This window comes from Pan paniscus, chromosome 7 (assembly GCF_029289425.2).
Source record: "Pan paniscus chromosome 7, NHGRI_mPanPan1-v2.0_pri, whole genome shotgun sequence".
NCBI classification, from domain to species: Eukaryota; Metazoa; Chordata; class Mammalia; order Primates; family Hominidae; genus Pan; species Pan paniscus.
Genome location: NC_073256.2, coordinates 49,422,827 through 49,442,311, shown reverse-complemented (window position 1 = coordinate 49,442,311; position 19,485 = coordinate 49,422,827). Strand labels below are relative to the sequence as shown.

The 19,485-nt window shown below is 34.6% G+C and overlaps 1 protein-coding gene across 1 annotated transcript in view; it reads left to right on the top strand.

The window, feature by feature from the left end:
• TEX15 (testis expressed 15, meiosis and synapsis associated) overlaps positions 1-19,485 on the top strand; it is a 64,010-nt gene that overhangs the window by 25,649 nt on the left and 18,876 nt on the right. The window contains exons 4-6 of the mRNA XM_055116438.3: positions 1,135-1,372; positions 8,845-8,991; positions 10,074-10,236. Coding sequence (XP_054972413.2) covers positions 1,135-1,372; positions 8,845-8,991; positions 10,074-10,236 — 548 coding nt within the window. The remainder of the gene's footprint in view (positions 1-1,134; positions 1,373-8,844; positions 8,992-10,073; positions 10,237-19,485) is intronic.

Here is a 19,485-nt window from a genome sequence, read left to right as displayed (position 1 = left end):
AATAGAAGTGATCATTATCTAATCAGTCAGTCTTGCTTTTGTGGTCCTGCCTACTGTTAATGATGAGTCATTCTTGAAAATAAGTATTAATATACTTATGTGCATGGTATACTTCAAACACATTCTATAAGTGGTGTTCCAGGAAATAAATCTCGGAAGCATGTGGTTCTCAAGAACAATTTTCTTTTTGTGGTATATACATTCCTTTGCTAGGTTCTGTAGGTTCTCCATTGCAGATAATCATTTGGACCCTAGTGTCTGAACCACTCTATTGTACCACCTGGTGTGGCAATTTCTGCTACCACTACTCCTGAGCAAGCCATATAGAATATCTAATCTGCCAATTTTAGGGAAGGGATATATATTTTATATGTTTAAATGGGTTTTGTAATGGAAATAATAGAATTGGGGATTATCTATACTTCAGATTATAATCTTTCTGAGGTTGATTCCTAATTTTCTTTACCTAAGATAAGATCCTGTAATCAAATATTAGCTTGTTTCTCCCAGCTGTTACCTAAATCCCTGAAGAATGGAGAATGTCCCTAATAATTGATATATTTGTGCATGTGTGTGCGTTTTTGTGTCTATAGATGTGTAGAGATACGTAGATATAGACAAGATACTTTGTTTAGAAAATGCATGTTTTTCCCTCCATAACACAATTAACAAAAAATGTGAGCTCTGGAACCTGACAGACAGGAATTGGCGTGTATAATTCCAACTCTGTCATTTTCCTACTTCGGCAAGATTTAACTTTCTGAACCTCATTTTCCTCATTTTACAAATGTCGATAGCAACAAAATAAACTATAAAAACTTCTTGGGAAGTTGAGAATGAAATGAGAAGATGCATGTAATGCTTAAGACTTGTACTGGTTACATTAGCAGCATTTAAGAAATGTTAGCCCCTGTTATTTTAGACCAGGGATGATGATGTTCATAAATCTTGGCTAAGTAATCCTGAATTTGTTCCTAAGATGATTTTCAACCAAATTTATCATCACAGTGTAGTAATACCTCTGAATATCACTACTTCTCTTGCTTTCTAACTGTGGTAAGTGGAGATATGTATCTTCTTGAAAATTTTGTTGATATTTATCTTTAACTGTATACATTGTTTGTTTTACTTTAGGTCAGAGATGCGTGAAAGTGGAAGACATTGCAGGGAACTTGAAGAACAGTTCTGCTTTTTAGCACTTCCCCAGAGTGATGTGGCCCAGATATATCAGAATGGAATAAGTACCAGAGCATCTACATTGAAGATACTAGGAAATCCTCTTCTTGGAATTTATATGTTTAGACATGTTGATATTGCCTTGAATTATTCTCATAGTCAAAGCATTACTGTAGAAAGTATTTTAATTTTTAAGGTAGGTATCATAAAACAAATATTAAGTATATGGACAGTTTGCTTTGAATTGACCTGAACATATTATCCTTTCGATATAAATTGTTAATGTTTTTAAACTGCAGTCTATTAAATAAGTAATAATTATATTTATTATTTTTGTCATCATTATTCAAAATTTTCTCCTTTCCTCTTTACCTGGGTGTGCAACGCAAAGCAAAAAAAAAAAAAAGCAAAGGCAGCCTTCATCTTTGTCTTCCCAATATATATGTTTTTGTTCTAATTTACCCACCTCTCTTTTACTCTTTTTGTTTCTATCATAATAAGTACTATAGTGTTTTACATACCCTCCTCTAAAGCATTATATTATAATAATTTTGGTTTAAGCTAGTTATTTTTAAACTCCTGCAGTTTATTTTAGTTAATAGTATTGTATCAATGTTAAATTCTTAATTTTGGTGATTTTGCTATGGTTATGTAAGATGTTAACGTTAAGAAAAGCTGGGCACAGGGTATATGGGACCTTTGAACTATTTTGTGCTTGCGTGTGTGTGTGTGTGTATGTGTGTGTCAAAGCCTTGTTTATAGAAGAAAATAGCCACCATGTAAGTGTCCAGCAATAGTGTATTATGAAAGTATCATATATTATGTCTCTGGAATAAGAAGTATCCATTGCAGTTAGATTTATGGAGAATTTTTAAAGATATGGGAAAATGCTTATGCAATCATGTTTAACTTTTTAAATTTTTAAAAAATGAGATATCAAGATGATATAAAATGTGCTTAGTTGTTATGAGTGATGATCTTTGGATCATGACAATATAGTTTTCTGTACTTTCTAGTTTTCTAAGTTAGGGTTTTCCAGATATCCAGTGGTAAGTGTTCCTTTCCTTCCCTTCCCCTTCCTCTTCCCCTTTCTCCTTTCCCCTTTCCCCTTTCTCCCTTTTTGTCCTTTCTCCCTTTTCTCCTTTTTTCTCTCTTTCTCCCTACCATTTTCCTTTCCTTTTTTTGCGACAGTCGCACTCTGTCACCCAGGCTGGAGTTCAGTGGTGCAAGCTCAGAGTGCAGCATTTGTAACTGTTGTAAATGAGATTGATTTCCTGATTTCCTTTTCAGATCAATAACTATTATCATATAGAAATACTACTGATGAGTGTTTGTTGATTCTGTATCCTGCAACTTTACTGAATTTATCAGTTCTAAGAGGGTTTTTTTAATGACACTAGGTTTTCCTAAATATAAGATCATGTCATCTACAAACAAGGATAATTTGACTTCTTCCTTTCCCATTTTGATGCACTTTATTTCTTTCACTTGCCTGATTGCTCTGGCTAGTACTTCTAGAACTATATTGAATAGAAATGGTTAAAGTGAGCATCCTTGTCTTCAAGATCCTTGTAAAAAGGCTTTCAATTTTTCCCCATTCAGTATGATATTAGCTGTAGGTTTCTCATATGTGAGTTTTATTGTTTTGAGGTATATTCCTTCTGTACCCAATTTGTTGAGACTTTTTGTGAAGGAATGTTTGGTTTTATTGCTTTTTCAGCATCTAATGATAATATGGTTTTTTTGTTTTTGATTTTCTTGATGTGATTTATCACATTTATTGATTTGCATAAGTTGAACCATCCTTGCATAGCTGGTATGAATCCCACTTGGTCATGATGCTGTTGAATTCAGTTTGCTAATCTTTTGTTGAGGATTTTTACATCTCTGTTCATCAGGGGTATTGGCCCATAGCTTCTTTTGTTGTCTTTGGTTTTGGCATCAAGGTAATACTGGCCTTGTGGAATGAGTTTGGAAGTATCTCCTCCCCTTCAATTTTTTTGAATAGTTTGATTAGAATTGGTATTATTCTTTAATGTTGGTTAGAATTTAGTGGTGAAGCCATTAGGACCTGGGCTTTTCTTTGTCTGAAGACTTTATTACTGTTTTGATCTTGTCACTCATTATTTATCTGTTCAAGTTTTCTTTTTCTTCATGGTTCAGTCTCAATAGGTTGGATGTCCAGGGATGTATCTACTTCTTTTGGGTTTTCCAATTTATTGCTGTATAGTTATCATACTAGTCTCTAACAATCCTTTGTATTTCTGTGGTTTCAGTTATAATGTTTCCTTTTAGTTTCTGATTTTATTTATTTGGGTCTTCTGTCTTATTTTCTTAGTCTAAGTAACAGTTTGTATATTTTGTTTTTTTAAAAACAAAGTCTTCCTTTGTGGTTGATTTTCTCTGGTAGTATGTTTTAATCCATTGCTTTTTAATTTTAGTATTTCTGCTTTTTGGTTACCCTAAGGCTTACAAAACACATTTTGTAGTTAAAACAAGTTATTTAAAACTGATACAGTTTAACTTTAATTGCAAAGAAAAAAACCTATACACACCAATTTTCTTTTCTTCCCACATTTTGAATTTTTGATAATCCCACAATTTATAGTATGTATATTGCTTGTCTCTTAAAAATTGTGGTTAAGTTTTTTCATTTTGTCTTCTTAAAAAAGATGGTTTATCACCGCATATTCTCACTCATAGGTGGGAATTGAACAATGAGATCACATGGACACAGGAAGGGGAATATCACACTCTGGGGACTGTGGGGGGGAGGGGGGAGGGGGGAGGGATAGCATTGGGAGATATACCTAATGCTAGATGATGAGTTAGTGGGTGCAGCGCACCAGCATGGCACATGTATACATATGTAACTAACCTGCACAGTGTGCACATGTACCCTAAAACTTAAAGTATAATAAAAAATAAAAAATAAATAAAAATAAAAATAAAAAATAGAAAAAAAAAAAGATGGTTTATACACCATGGTTACAGTATCATATTAGCATCCTTTTGGTTTTGAACAACTCCTTTTAGTATCTCTTGTAGGACAAGTCTGGTAACAATAAATTCTTTCAGCCTTTTTTTTTTTTTTTTTTTCTGGTCTGGGAAATTATCCCTCCTATTTCTTCTTCATTTCTGAAGGATAGTTTGCTGACTACAGTAAAAACTTTTTCTTTTCTTTTCTTTTCTTTTTTTCCCTGAGGACATAGCTTCAAACTCCCAGGCTCTAGCGATCCTCCTACCTATTTTTTAGGTGTTTATATATATGTCTTTCATCAGATTTGGGAAGTTTTCAGCCTTCATTTCTTCAAATGTTCTCTCTGCCCGTTTTCTCTCTCTCCTCAGACTCCCACAGCATATATGTTCTTACGCTTGATGGTGCCCCACAGGTCCCTTAGGGTCTGTTCACTTTTTTTTTTTTTTAGTCTTTTTTCTCTCTGTTCCTCAGCCTCAATAATTTTCATTTTCCAATCTTTAAGATCACATATTCTCTCTTTTGCCTGCTCATATCTGCCTTTGAACCCCTCTAGAGAGCTGTTCATTTTAGTTACTGTACTTTTCAGCTATTGGATTTCTTTTTGGTTTTTAAGTTTTCTCTTTATTGATATTTCCATTTTGTTCATAAATTGTTTTTTTACTATCTCCACATACTTAGCTCTTTGAGCATCTTTAAGACAGTTGTTTTAAAGTCTTTGTCTAGTAGATCAGCCATCAGGTCTTTTTCAGGGACAATTTCTGTTTTTTTTTTCCTTTGAATGGGCTCTAATTTTCTGTTTCTTTACATGCCTGGTGATATTTTTTGTTGAAAACTGGACATTTCATCTAATAATGTGGTAACTCTGGAAATCATCTCCTCCCAGGGTTTGGTTGTGGTTTTGTGTTTCTGTTTTTTGATTGTTGTAGGCTGTCTCTGTGCCAAGGATCAACCTGCTGTATAAACTTCTCAGCCTTTTCTGAGCCTGCACTTTTCCCTCTGTGTGCTGATTTTCTAATTTCTCCTGTATCTGTAGTTGCTTTTGAGTAGTATTTTTTTTTAATGTCTGGCTGCAAAATAGGGGAAAAGAAAAAAATGAAGAAGGGAAAAAAGGCACTGGCTCTTTAATCCCCTGGGTGTCATTTCAGCCAGGCAAGGAGGGGCTTGCAACAATGGTATTGATGCAGCAATGCCTGCCACTTCTGGTTGCCACTCTGTTATTAATAGAAGCAGCACTCAGTGATGAGAATACATATACCATATGTTTATTATTGCCCACTCTGGCCCACAAAAATTGTGGCCAGGAACACATGTACAAGCTGCTCCAGGAACACTGTACAGCTGCCTGTCATGGGGCACAAAGGGTGGCTGCCACTGTGCTAAGAACTGAAATTGACTGAAATTAACCATAATACAGGTTTAGCATCCCTAATCCAAAAATTTGAAATCTGAAATGCCCCAAAATTTGAGATTTTCTGAGTGCCAACATTACACTCAAAGGAAATACTAATTGGAGCATTTAGGGTTTCAGATTTCCTTATTAGGGATGATCAACTGGTAAGTATAATACAAATATTCTGAAATTTGAAAAAATTCAAAATCTGAAACATTCTGGTTTTAAGCATTTTGGATAAGGGATACTCAACCTGTATGCTATTCAAGCGTTCCCCTGAAAGTTGCAAGCCTTCAGTAGGTTCCAGAGTTCCAAAATAGTTACACCAGACAGATTTTGCCAGTGCAGTTATTGTCTAGGTGGGGAGACAGATGTCTGGTACCTCCTACTCCACCACCTTCCCAATTGACCTCTGAACTATTTTTACAACTTTTCTGAAATTCTAAAAGGTATTCAAAATCTTAAAAAGTCTCATAGCAGAATCGCAGGCATCCACAGATAAATTGGTTAAGATTTATTCTGGTCATTTTTCTTGGAGAAATAAACATAAAGAGAAATCTAAGTGGGGAAGAAAAGAAAAAAAAAGATTTACTCTGGTTAAGCTTTGCCAGGACTATTAAAATCACAGTAGGTATCCTGATTTGCATGAAAACAGCTTGGGATTGTGTGTATAGCTACAGAAAATCAGTGGTTCATGTGGCATAACTCCTTACAATTTTTTTGACCTCAAATATCAAATTAAGCATAATTTACTTTTATATTAAAAAGTAATAGATAAGGATTTTAGAAAATTTGGAATGTAGTAAAAAGTCCAAAAAGCCCAGCAGTAACCACAGGGTTTTTTGTGTATGTGTATTAGTCATCTATTCATGTATATAGACATGCAATTATAATTGTAATTAAAGTATGTTGTTGCTTTGTATATTACTTGCTTTTTTCACTGATTATAAAATAAACATTTTCCAAGCCCTTAAATATTATTTTGTAATATCCTTTTGAGCAGCTGCATAGTATTACACTGTAGACCTGCCATATTTGCCCAACAAATTCTGTAATGTTAGGATATAAGTTATTTGGTTTTTAGTTTGTTTTGTTTTTACACTCCTAAATGCTACATAGATTATCCTTTTAGGTACATTTTACACACACGAATGATTCTTTGCTAAGAATTAATTGGTTTATTCCTAGATGTCAAATTAGAAATCAAAAGTATGTACATTTTTACATCTTTTGATTGTGTAATGCTCAACTGTCCTGAGAAAGATTGCACTAATTGACATTTCCATCCACAGTGTGTAAGAATGCCTGTTATCTCACAACCTCAGTAAACCTATATATTATACTGAACTTTAAAAAAACTTTTGCCAGTCTAATGTGTGGTTTAATTTTTTCTTCATTATGATTATTCCTGAGTTTAGAGTTTCTGTTGAATATATTTACTGACTGTATTTAGTGAATTACTTATTTATATTCCTTGACAGTTTTGGGGGATTTTTTCCCCTTTTCTGCGTTGACTGGTGAGCATTATCTATTGACTAAAGCATATTTTAAGAGCTAGGCTTCTCTCTGTATAATGTTTTATCATTTCACGTTTTTAATTTTTTAGTAAACTTTTTAGCTTAGAATAATGTTAGATTTATAGAAAAGTCACAAAGATAGTAAAGAGAGCTCTTATATATAATGCACCCAGCTTCTTCTGATGTTAACATTTTACATAAATATGGCATGATTGTCAAAACTAAGAAACTAACATTGTCACACCATTAACTACATTACAGACTTTATTTGGCTTTTGCTAATTTTTCTACTCATGTTTGTTTGCGTTCCAGGATCCAATTCAGGATACCACTTTATTCTTAGTATTGTTTTGATTGTTGAATGAACGTACTAATCTATTTAAAATAACAGTAATAAAATACCGTCATTTATGTTCATGGTTTTAGTTTTTAAATCATTTGTTGTTTATGGGCAGAAATTTTAGAATATTATGTTGTGAAGTTTATATGTTTTTGTTTCATTTTATTGGCACATATTCTTAGAAAACAGTTGTCACTTTGAGATTGAATAAATATTGGCCTATGTTTCTTTCTACAGTATTTTAATTGTGTTTTTAATACTTAAATATTTAACATGTTAAGAAAAGAATTTAATTTTTTCTGTTGTCCCACATCATTAATTGAATAATCACTTCTTTATTTCAAACGGTATCTTTAATATAATATACTGTATTTTTAGTATTTTTAATACATGTTGGAGCTTACTCCAGGCTTTTTCTTTCATTCTTTTTTTTGTTCATTTTGGTCTTTTCTCTGCTTTTTCTTGTGGTAGTACCATCCTTTTTAAAAATGTTTTTATATGTATAATTGCAAGTCACTTGTCCTGTTCCATCATTGTCAATTGCTAACCCAGACTTAAAAAAAAAAAAATTCTGAGCTATTCGTGTTTGTCTTCCAAGTACATTTTAAAATTAAACCCCATTTATAAAAGTAGATTCTCAGCTGGGCGCGGTGGCTCACGCCTGTAATCCCAACGCTTTTCGGAAGCCGAGGTGGGCAGATCACCTGAGGTCAGGAATTCAAGCCCAGCCTGGCCAACATGGCAAAACCCCATCTCTACTAAAAATACAAAAATTAGCTGGGCATGTAATCCCAGCCATTCAGGAGACTGAGGCAGGAGAATCGTGGAACCCAAGAGGCGGAGGCTGCAGTGAACCAAGATCACACCACTGCACTCCAGCCTGGGTGACAGAGTGAGACTCTGTCTCAAAAAAAAAAAAAAAAAAAAAAAGATTCTCTGAAATTTTAATTGGTATTACTCTAATCTTAGAGTTTAATTTGGGGGAGAATTGACATAATTGCCATGTTGAGTCATCCCATTCATCTAGAAAATGGATTATCTTTCCATTCATATTTCTACTTCTTTAAGAAGTAGAAAAAAAAATCAGGGCCTGGCACGGTGGCTCATGCCTATAATCCCAGTGCTTTGGGAGGCCAAGGCAGGAGAATTGCTTGACCCAGGAGTTCATGACCAGCTTGGGCAACATGGTGAAACCTGGTTCCTACAAAAATTAGCTGGGCACGGTGGTGCGTACCTGTAGTCCCAGCTACTCAGCGGGGCCGAGGTGGGAGGATCGCTTCAGCCTGAGAGGTCGAGCCTGCAACTCCAGCCTGGACTGAACAGAGTGAGACCCTGTCTCAGAAAAACAAAACAATGTTAGCCTTTTATGTTTGAAATGTGACAGTTTAGAAATGTTTTGGTATATTTTTACGTACTTTCTTTTTTTGGCTTTTTTTTTTAGGTTCTCTTTGGAAAAGTGAAGAAAATCCAACCTTCTGTGGATAAAAATAAAGTTTCTTTGGATCCTTCTCCTAACTTTGATTGCCATATGTCAAGAAATGCACCTTCTTTGAAAGATACCATTGAACTGCAAGCCTACAGTTCAGCAGTATGTTAATGGTTCATTTGATTTCTTGAAAAGTACATGTTTCACATTGTATGTTTTAAGACTTAAATTCCCAAAATGTTAAATGAAAATCTCTTAATTCATTCCATATAATATCTTAAGCAAACAGTGAAAGCTATTTTAATATTTGTTGTATGGAATATTAGTGAAGAAGTTTGAAAAATTACATTTAACTCTGTTCAAAGTACAATGGCTTCTTTTATTTAGATATTATATAGATTAATTACTAACTTTCAAAATATACCAACTTCTCATTTAAACAAGGCTGCACAGCAGGGTGACCATACTTAATAATAATGCATTATTTCAGAATTGCTGAGAGTAAATTTCCAATGTCTCACCATAAAAAGTGATGGGTGAGGTGATGGACGTGTTAATTACCTTGATTTAATTACTCCTCATTGTATACATATATCAAAACACCACATTGTGCCCCACAAATATATATAGTTAAGATTTATCAATCATAAATAATATTAATTTTAAAAAACAAGGCTATTTTGAAGCAAGATTTTGATCTTCTATACTTTGCAAAAGTAGGAAAAAGAAAAGGCTTATGTATTAGTCATCAGATGAAACAGTAATCTGTCATATTTCACTTATTCTGTGGACCTTTAATTTTATACAGAATATTAAATTATATATGGATTATATATAATCATATTATGATTAAATGAAGATAAATCTTCCCAATGAAAGTATATCCATGCACCCACATGTAAAACATATTACCTATTATTTTCCTAATTTTTTCTACCAAATAAAATAGAGTAGTTGAAACTTCATGCAAAACATTTAGCTTTTAATGAAAAAATATTTTTTATTTAAAAACGAATTGTGCCTTTTTCTGCAGACATTAGTAGCCTATCAAAAAAAATTTGTGGGGGAGAAAAAGGAATTCTGTACATCTTCAAAAACATTAGGGTTAAACAAGGCAGCTGGAGAAGTTTATATGGAAGTATATAAATAATATGCAATTATATTGTTTTTTTTAAATATGAGCTTATTCAAGTCTGATTGCCAAAATTAATCAGCGTGAACCTGTTTTCCTCTTCATCTTTCAGGTGTACTTCTATGAATACAGTGTCCTTTCAAAGCCTGTAGATAAACCTAGGCAATGTCTTCCATATGCTGTAGTAACAGTAAAATTTCTTGGTTCAAAAGTAGATAATGGACGCCTTATGACATCTTTGAGATTCCTCTCAACAGGATTTCCTAAGAGAGCTGGTAAGATACACATATGATTGTACTTGATTAGCATTTGTGCTGGTCTTAAAATTTCTCAGTATTATTTACTGGCTGGGCACAATGGTTCACACCTGTAATCCTAGCACTTTGGGAGGCGGAAGTGGGCGGATTACTTGAGGCCAACCTGGCCAACATGGCAAAACCCCGTCTCTAGTAAAAATACAAAAGTTAGCCAGGTGTGGTGTTGTGTGCCTGTAATCCCAGCTACACAGGTGGCTGAGGAAGGAGAATCACTTGAACCCAGGAGGTGGAGGTTGCAGTGAGTCAGGATCACACCACTGCGCCCAGCCTAGGTGACAGAGGGAGACCTTGTCGCAAAAAAAAAAAAAAAGAAAGAAAGAAAAAGATAAAAAAAGTAGTGAATCTCCAAGTAAAATAGTTGAGTTTTACCTGTTTTACATTTTATAGATCTAGAATCATACTGCAGGTATTTTGCTCAGTATTAGGTTTGTGTGATTCTTCCCTATTGATATGTGTAACTGTAGTTTGTTCATTTTCATGGATGAATGGATAGAGTATTCCATTGTGTAGACACACTGTACACTATCCTACTGAGGATGTTTGGGCACTTTCCAGTCTTCTTCTTATTCCAAACATTGCTATTTTAAATATTCATAAAAGTGTCTCATTGCATATGTGCAAGAATTTTTCCATAGAATATGTATTTACAACAGGAATGTTCAACTTAAAGACAACATCAAATGGTTTTCCAAAGTGGTTTGCATTAGATTACATAATCACTCTATATTCTTGCCAACACATACTATGCTTTTTTTAAAAGTTTTGTTTCTGCCAGTCTAATGAGTGTGATATGTTATTTCATTGTGGTTTTAACTTGTTTTTCCCTAATTAATGAAGTTGAGGATTTTTGTATCCTCACCAAACTTAGTGCTGTCAGACTTTTTCAGTGTTTTTGCTACACTAGTAGGTACAGCATTTAATTGCTTTTGTATTTTACTTTTCCTCAAATGCTAAGTAAGTTAGGTTCTTTTTTGATAGGTGTATTGGCCATTAGTTTTCCACTTTTCTGAAATTCCTGGTCACATCTTTCATCTACTTTTTCTAATTGAGCTAATTTTTATTTCATTATTGATTTGTAGGAATTCTTTTACATATTGGATATTGGCTCTTGGGTCAGTTGTATGTGTTGCGAGTGTCTTCTCTGAGTTTGTGTCTTCGTATTCTCATTTTTGTCAAATGTTTTTTGATGAACAGGGGTTCTTAATGTCAGATATGTCTTTTTAAGTACTACTACATGTGTCTTTCGTAAGAATACTTTTCCTAGGACATGAAGATCTTTTTCTGTTTTTTTAAACTTTATGGGTATGTTTTCCCATTTTTGTTTTATCTACCTGGAAATGACTTTGGTGTGCGATAGGATCCTTTTAAAGTCCCAGTTTATTTTAGTTTACGTATGCTAACCCAGTTGTCTCAGTACAGTTTATTGGAGAATCCATTTTCCCCACTGATGTATACTGCAGTACCACCTCTATAATATATCAGTTGGCTGCAGGTGCTGCAGGGATATCTTACTGGACTCTCTATTCATCTCTTTGCCTATCCTTTTGCCATGAGCATCTTGCCTTAATTATTGTAACTTCATTAAAAATACTAATACCTGACTTTGTATGAGAGAGAAAAAATACTAATACCTATATAACTGATCCTTCATCTTTTTAAAAATAATTTTTTGTTTTTGGTCCTTTGCTGTCATAGAAATTTTAGAATCAGCTTATCAAGGTCTGCCAACAAATCTATCAGAATTTTGATTGAGATTGATGGAATCTATATATTAATTTGTGGAAAATTGTCTTCTTTATTGAGTTTTCTAATCTATTAACATTGTGTTTCTCCCATGTCAGTTATCTCTAATGTATTTCAATTTTATAATTTTCTCTATAACATCTTACATGTCTTTTATTTTCAAACATTTGATATTTTATGCTATTTTAAATGATGGCTATTTTGTTTTATTTTCTATTGTATGTCAATTCAGTTGATTTAAAAGTGTAAGATTCAGTAGCTTTTAGCATATTCACAAATATGTGCAATCATCACCACAGTTTTAAAATTTAAGGTATTTTGTTTTGTTTTGTTTTTGAGACAGGGTCTCACCCTGTCACCCAGGCTGGAATGCTATGGCACAATTGGCTCACTGCAGCCTCCGCCTCCCAAGCTCAAGCAATCCTCCCGTCTCCACCTTCAGTTGCTGGGACTACAGGTGCGCACCACCACACCTGGCTAATTTTGTGTTTTTTTTGTAGAGACAGGGTTTCACCATGTTGCCCAGGCTGGTCTCGAACTCCTAAGCTCAAGTGATCCACCTGCCTCAGCCTCCAGAAGTGCTGGGATTACAGTCGTGAGCCACCGAACCCTGCCGAAGCTCACATTTTAAAGAAACTTCGTGCCGGGCACCATGGCTTATGCCTGTAATCCCAGCACTTTGGGAGGCCGAGGCAGATGGATTACCTGAGGTCAGGAGTTCAAGACCAGCCTGGCCAACAAGGTGAAACCCTGTCTCTACTAAAAATACAAAACTTATCTGGGCATGGTGCCAGGCGCCTGTAATCCCAGCTACTTGGGAGGCTGAGGCAGGAGAATCGCTTGAACCTGGGGGTCAGAGGATGCAGTGAGCCGAGATGGCACCACTTCACTACAGCCTGGGTGAAAGAGCAAAACTCTGTCTCAAAAAAAAAGAAGAAACTTTGTGCCCTTTAAAAGCTATTATATCCCTGACCCCCAGCCCTAAGCAACTACTAATGTACTTATTTGCCTAATCTGGGCATTTCATTTAAGTAAAGTCATAGTTTTTGGACTTTTTTGTGCCTGATTTCTTTCACTTAACAATGTTTTCCCAGTTCGTCCATGTTGTAACATGTATCAGTACTTTATTTCTTTTTATGCAGTACCATTTCATTGTATAGATACACCATATTGTATTTATCAGTTGGTCAACATTTGGGTTGTTTCCATCTTTTGACAATTACAAATTCTGCTATGAATATTCGCATACAAGTTTTTACATGGATATATGTTTTCATTGCTCTTGAGTACAGTATATCCAAGAGTGGAATTGCTGGGTTATATGAAGACTCTGTAGTAACTAATCGAGGAACTGCCAGACTATTTTCCAAAGTGGCTGCACCATTTAAATTCACATCAGCAGTGTCTGAGAGTTAGAATTTCTTCATGTCTTTGTCATAACTTATTTGACTTTTTGATTATAGCCATCCTAGTGGGTGTGAAGTATAGTTTCCAGAATATGAGTTTTGCACTTCTTTTGTTAAGCTTATTTCTAAGTATTATTTGGTGCTATCATAAATGGAATTATTTATTTTATTAGTGTATTGTTCATTCCAAATGTATAGAAATATAATTGATTTTGTGTAATTATAGTGTATCCTGCAGTCTTGCTGAACTCGTTATTCTAATAGATTTTTTTTAGTGGTCTTTGGGATTTTCTATATATAAGATCATGTCATCTGTGAATAGAGAAAATTTTACTTTTTTCTTTCCAGTCTTTTTTTGCATAATTGCCCTGGCTAAGTACCTTCAGTAAGAGAAGTGGCAAGAGCAGACATCTTTGTCCGTATTCTTGAATTTAGAGGGAAGGCATCCAGTCTTTTACCAGGAAGTATGATGTCAGTTGTAGGAGTTTTATAGAAGCTCTTTATAATGTTGAGGAAATCTGCTTCTGTTTCTGGTTTGTTGAGAGTTTTTAGACTATTGGATTTTCTCAATTGTTTTTTCTTTGTTGAGATGGTTGTGACTTTTTTTGTTGTTGTTTTTATCGATATAATGTATTACATTAATGGATTTTAGATGTTAACATTGCATTCCTTGGATCCCATTTGGTCATGGTGTGTAATTCATTTTATATGTTCCTGGAATCAGTTTGCTGCAATTTTATTGGGGATTTTTGTGTCCATATTTGTAAGAGATACTGGTCTGTCGATTTTTTGTGATGTCTTTGTCTGGTTTTGGTGGTAGGTTAATATTGTTCCATAGGATGAGTTGGGAAGTATTCTATTCTCTCCTCTTTTTTTTTTTGGAATAATATATGAAGAATTGGTATTATTTCTTCTTTAAACATTTGGTAGACTTCACTAAGGAAGCCATCTGGGGATGGGTTTTTCCTTGTGGGTAGTATTCAATTACTCATTCAGTTTCTTCACTTGTAGGTCTGTTCTTATTTTCTGTTTCTTCTTGTGTCACGTTCAGTACTTTCTGGTTTTATTGGAAGTTGTTCATTTCAGTTATGTAATTTATTAGCATACATTTGCTTATAGTATTCCTTTAATAGTCTTTTTATTTCTGTTAGTAGTAATGTCCCCTCTTTCATTTCTGAGTCTACTAGTTTGAGTCTTCTCCTTTTTTTTTTTTTTTTTTTTTTTGGTCAGTCAGGTTAAAAAGGTTTATCAATTTTGTTTTTGTTTTGTTTTGTTTTTCAAAGAACCAATTTTGGTTTCATTCTTTTTGCTATTCTATTCTCTATTTCATTAATTTCCTCTCTTTATTTTCTTCTGTTTGCTTTAGATTTAGTTTGCTGTTTCACGTGTGTGTGTGTCTTAAGATGGAAGGTTAGGTTTTGATTTCAAATATTTCTTCTTTGTTAATATAGGTCTTTATAGCTATAAATTTCTAGAAACAACTACTTTAGCTGTGTCCCGTGACATATGTTATGTTGTAATTTTCATTTATCTCAAATTTATTTTCTAAATTCCTTTTGATTTATTCTTTAATTCATTGGTTTTTTTCAGACCATGTTTTTTATGTATTTGCAAATTTCCAAAATTTTTTTGTTAACTGATATCTATTTCATTCCATTGTAGTTGGAAAACAGTTTGTATTATCTTTTTCCTTTAAGTTTATTGAGGTTTGTTGTATAACCTAGCATATAGTCTTTCCTGGAGAATGATCCATGTGCAACTGAAAAGAATATACAGTAGTCCTCCAGTATCTGTCAGGGAGGATTGGTTCCAGGATGTTCCATGAATACCAAAATTTGTGGATGCTCAAATTCCTTATACAGACTGGCTCAATATTTGCATATAACCTACACACATCCTCCCATATACTTTAAATTATCTCTATATTACTTATAATACCAATACCACATTTGTGCTATGTAAATAGTTGTTATACTGTGTTTTTTATTTGTATTATTTTTTATTGTTATATTGTTATTTTGTTGTGTTTTTATTTTAATTTTTCATCCATGATTGGTTGAATCCATGGATTTGGAACCCACCAATACATAGGGCCAATTGTACTATATTCTGCTGTTGCCAGGCAGGGTGTTCCATAGGCTGTTAGGTCTACTTGTTTTATAGTTTGTTCAAGTGTTCTCTTTCCTTGACGATTTTACCTACTTGTTTTATAGTTTGTTCAAGTGTTCTCTTTCCTTGACGATTTTACCTAGTTGTTCTGTCCACATTTCCCCTCAGCCGGAAGGCTTATATTAGAGACAACAGATAGGGACCTTTCCCTACTTCTACTGCAGCCCATCCGCAATGTATTATAGCTTATTGCTTTAATCAAAGGATGATGCCTTTCAGGGTGATTAACTTTAGAGAAAACCTATATTATGCCCACAGTCATAGCCACGTGTTGGCTATCAGCATATTCATCTCCCTCCAGAGTACACCAGACTACACTATCTAATACAGTAGCCACTAGTCACATGTGGCTCTTTAAATTTAAATTAATTAAAATTAAATAAAATTATAAATTCAATTTGTCAGTCACACCAGGCACATTTCAATGCTCAGTAACCACATGTGGCTAGTAGCTACCACAGATAACATTTCCATCATCACTGAATATATGGTACTAATAACTATTTGGTAGTGTACTTTATTGATTGTAATCTGGTTTTATTAGTTTCCGTATTGCATTGAAGATGTTGGATTTGTTGGGGGTTTTTTCTTACTACTTTTTTATTTTAATTCTTTTTATTTCCGTAGGTTTTTAGGGAAACAGGTGGTATTTGGTTACATGAGTAAGTTCTTTAGTGGTGATTTGTGAGAGTTTGGTGCACCCAAGATGTTGGATTTGTTCTGCAATTTTTAATTGTCATTTGATGAGAATGCCAACAAAAAGGGAATAAAGTAAAAATGCCATTATCAAGTTTAAAGAGATAGCATAATATAGAGATTAAGATTCTACTGTTTATAAACTGTGTGATTCTGAGCAAATTGTTCTTAATTTCACTTCCTCATCAGTAAAATGGAAATGCTATTAAGATTAAATTAATGTGGCCAGGCGCGGTGGCTCACACTTGTAATCCTAGCACTTTGGGAGGCCGAGGCGGGCGGATCACGACTTCAGGAGATCGAGACCACGGTGAAACCCTGTCTCTACTAAAAATACAAAAAATTAGCTGGGCGTGGTGGCAGGCGCCTGTAGTCCCAGCTACTCGGAGAGGCTGAGGCAGGAGAATGGCGTGAACCCGGGAGGCGGAGTTTGTAGTGAGCCGAGATCGTGCCACTGCACTCCAGCCTGGGCGACAGAGACTCTGTCTCAAAAAAAAAAAAAAAAAAAAAAGATTAAATTAATGTACATAAGGCACTTAAAACAGGACCTGGCATCCATGTTAAGTATTTTATAAGTTTTTGTTAACATTATGTGTATGTTAAAATGCATTTGTCACACATTTGTAAAAGTGAAATTATTAAACTTAAGCAGTTAGGGTTTTTTTGCTTGTTTGTTTTGAGATGGGGTCTTGCTCTGTCACCCAGGTTGGAGTGCAGTGGTGCCATCTCGGCTCACTGCAACTTCCGCCTCCTGGGTTTAAGCAATCCTCCCACCTCAGCCTCCCAAGTAACTGGGACTACAGGCAATGTACCACCATGCCTAATTTTTGTATTTTTAGTAGAGACAGGGTTTCACCATGTTGGCCAGGCTGGTCTCGAACTCCTGACCTCAGAAGATTCACCCGGTCTAAACTTAAGTAATTAGGTTTCTTTTCCCACATTGGTATATATTAATCCATCTTTTTTTTTTCTTTTTCCTTGAGACAGAGTCTTGCTCTGTTGCCCAGGCTGGAGTGTAGTGGTGTGATCTCAGCTCACTGCAACCTCCGCCTCACGGGTTCAAGGCGATTCTCCTGCCTAAGCCTCCTGAGTACCTGGGACTACAGGCACACACCACCACGTCTGGCTAGTTTTTTGTATTTTTAGTAGAGACAGTGTTTCACCATGTTGGCCAGGCTGGTCTCAAACTCCTGACCTCAAGTGATCTGCCCGCCTCCGCCTCCCAAAGTGCTGGGATTACAGTCATGAGCCACCTTGCCCGGCCATATTAATCCATCTTAATCTTTGTAATAGCTGCATAACACTCTGTCTTCTAGGACATTTGTTATAACGTATGCTCATAGTAATTTTATCATTTTTGATATGTCATTCATTTAGCCAGTCTCATATTGATGTATAGTTAGGTTTCTAGCTTTTAACTGTCTTGGGTTATTTTACTGAAGATCCTTGTCCATAGAACTTTGGGTATTTATACAAGTTTATCAGAGTAGTAAATGAGTAAGAATGGGTTTGCTTTGAATGATTACATATAACATATCGATGAATACTGTCAGCTTGTTTTCCAGGAAATTTGTACGAATTTATACTTCCATGAACCATATTAAAAAGTGCTTACATTTGTATAGTATTAATCATTCTTTCAAATTTTTGCCAGTTTAAAAAGTTTTAATGGCTCTTACTGTTTATTTAGTGGGGTGGGCACATCTTTTTGTGTTTGTTGACAATTTTACCTATTTTTTTCCTTTGAGTATTGTTTATCATGCATTTTGACCTATTAAAATAATTTATATGTAATTGACATCATGTTTTACTTTTATGTTTTCTGATTTTCAGTCATGCTTTAAAAGTACTTTCCTATGCCAAGATTATAAAAACATCCATTCATTTTTTTTTCTAGTACTTTTATGGAGTTTTTTAAATAGCAAATTTTATTTTGGTGTAGGTGTAGGAATCTACATTTCCATTTTCTTCTCCGTTATACTCCCCACTCTAAAGAACTACATCTCTTCATATGTGGTCATATTTCCATGATAGCTTACTGTAAGTAATAAAATCACAAATGGTAGTAGAATTTAGAAATCTTCAACATAGCTCTCTTACTGTGAAAAAGAACCTTATGGTACTTGTCAGTGACATGATAACTTCATATGTTTTATAGATGTCACAAGCAATTTCTCATCATTAATTCCTGTTTTAGTAAAGGTATTTTTAGGGTGTTACTTAGCTATGAATGTTTGGTGAACATTTATGAGAAATTATTATTTACTTGTTAAATATGCATTTTGTAAATTCATTATTACATGAGGTTTCTTAGGAAATTTTAGAAATAATTTTTATAAATTATTTTTAAAGTTTGCTTTTATTTTCCAGGTTTTTATTTGCATATATTATTTGCAGGAACATTCATTTCACTGCAAAAGACGAATAGTAGTTTGCTTTGGCTCCTGGGAAAGATTTTATGGAACTTTTTGGGTTTTCCTTTCCCTGTTTTTCCACCTCACACCCCTTTCCTTTCCTTTTTTTTCTCCCATGGTAGAGGGAGAAGCAAGGTAATGGTAGATAGAGGGAGATTATTTTGCCTTCTCATATGTACATGCTATTATTAAACATCTGAATATAGAAAATTAATATAAGAGAGCTGTTATCTATTGGGAAAATGTTTTTATTCCTATTTAGTTTTATTCTTCCCCACCTCTGCCCCCGGCCCCCGAGTTGGAGTCTTGCTCTGTTGCCCAGGCTGGAGTGCAGTGGCGCGATCTCGGCTCACTGCAACCTCCACCTCCCAGGTTCAAGCAATTCTCCTACCTCAGCCACCTGAGTAGCTGGGATTACAGGTGCCCACCACCACACCGGGCTAATTTTTTTTTTTGTATTTTAGCAGGGTTTCACCCTGTTGGCCAGGCTGGTCTCGAACTCCTGACCTCATGATCTGTCCACCTTGGCTTCTCAAAGTAATGGAATTATAAGCGTGAGCCACCGTGCCCAGCCCCTATTTAGTTTTTTTCTATTATTTGTCATTTTTTTTCTATTATTTGTCAGAATTAAACTTTTATGGCAAATACTCTTTATTAAGGTTTCTAGACTAGGAGAATTTCACGCTACGTCATTTATATTTTATTTATTTGTTAATCATCCCCTTCTTTCTTTGCTTTTTCCGTTGAAAACACATTTTAATCATCATTAGGTTATTAGC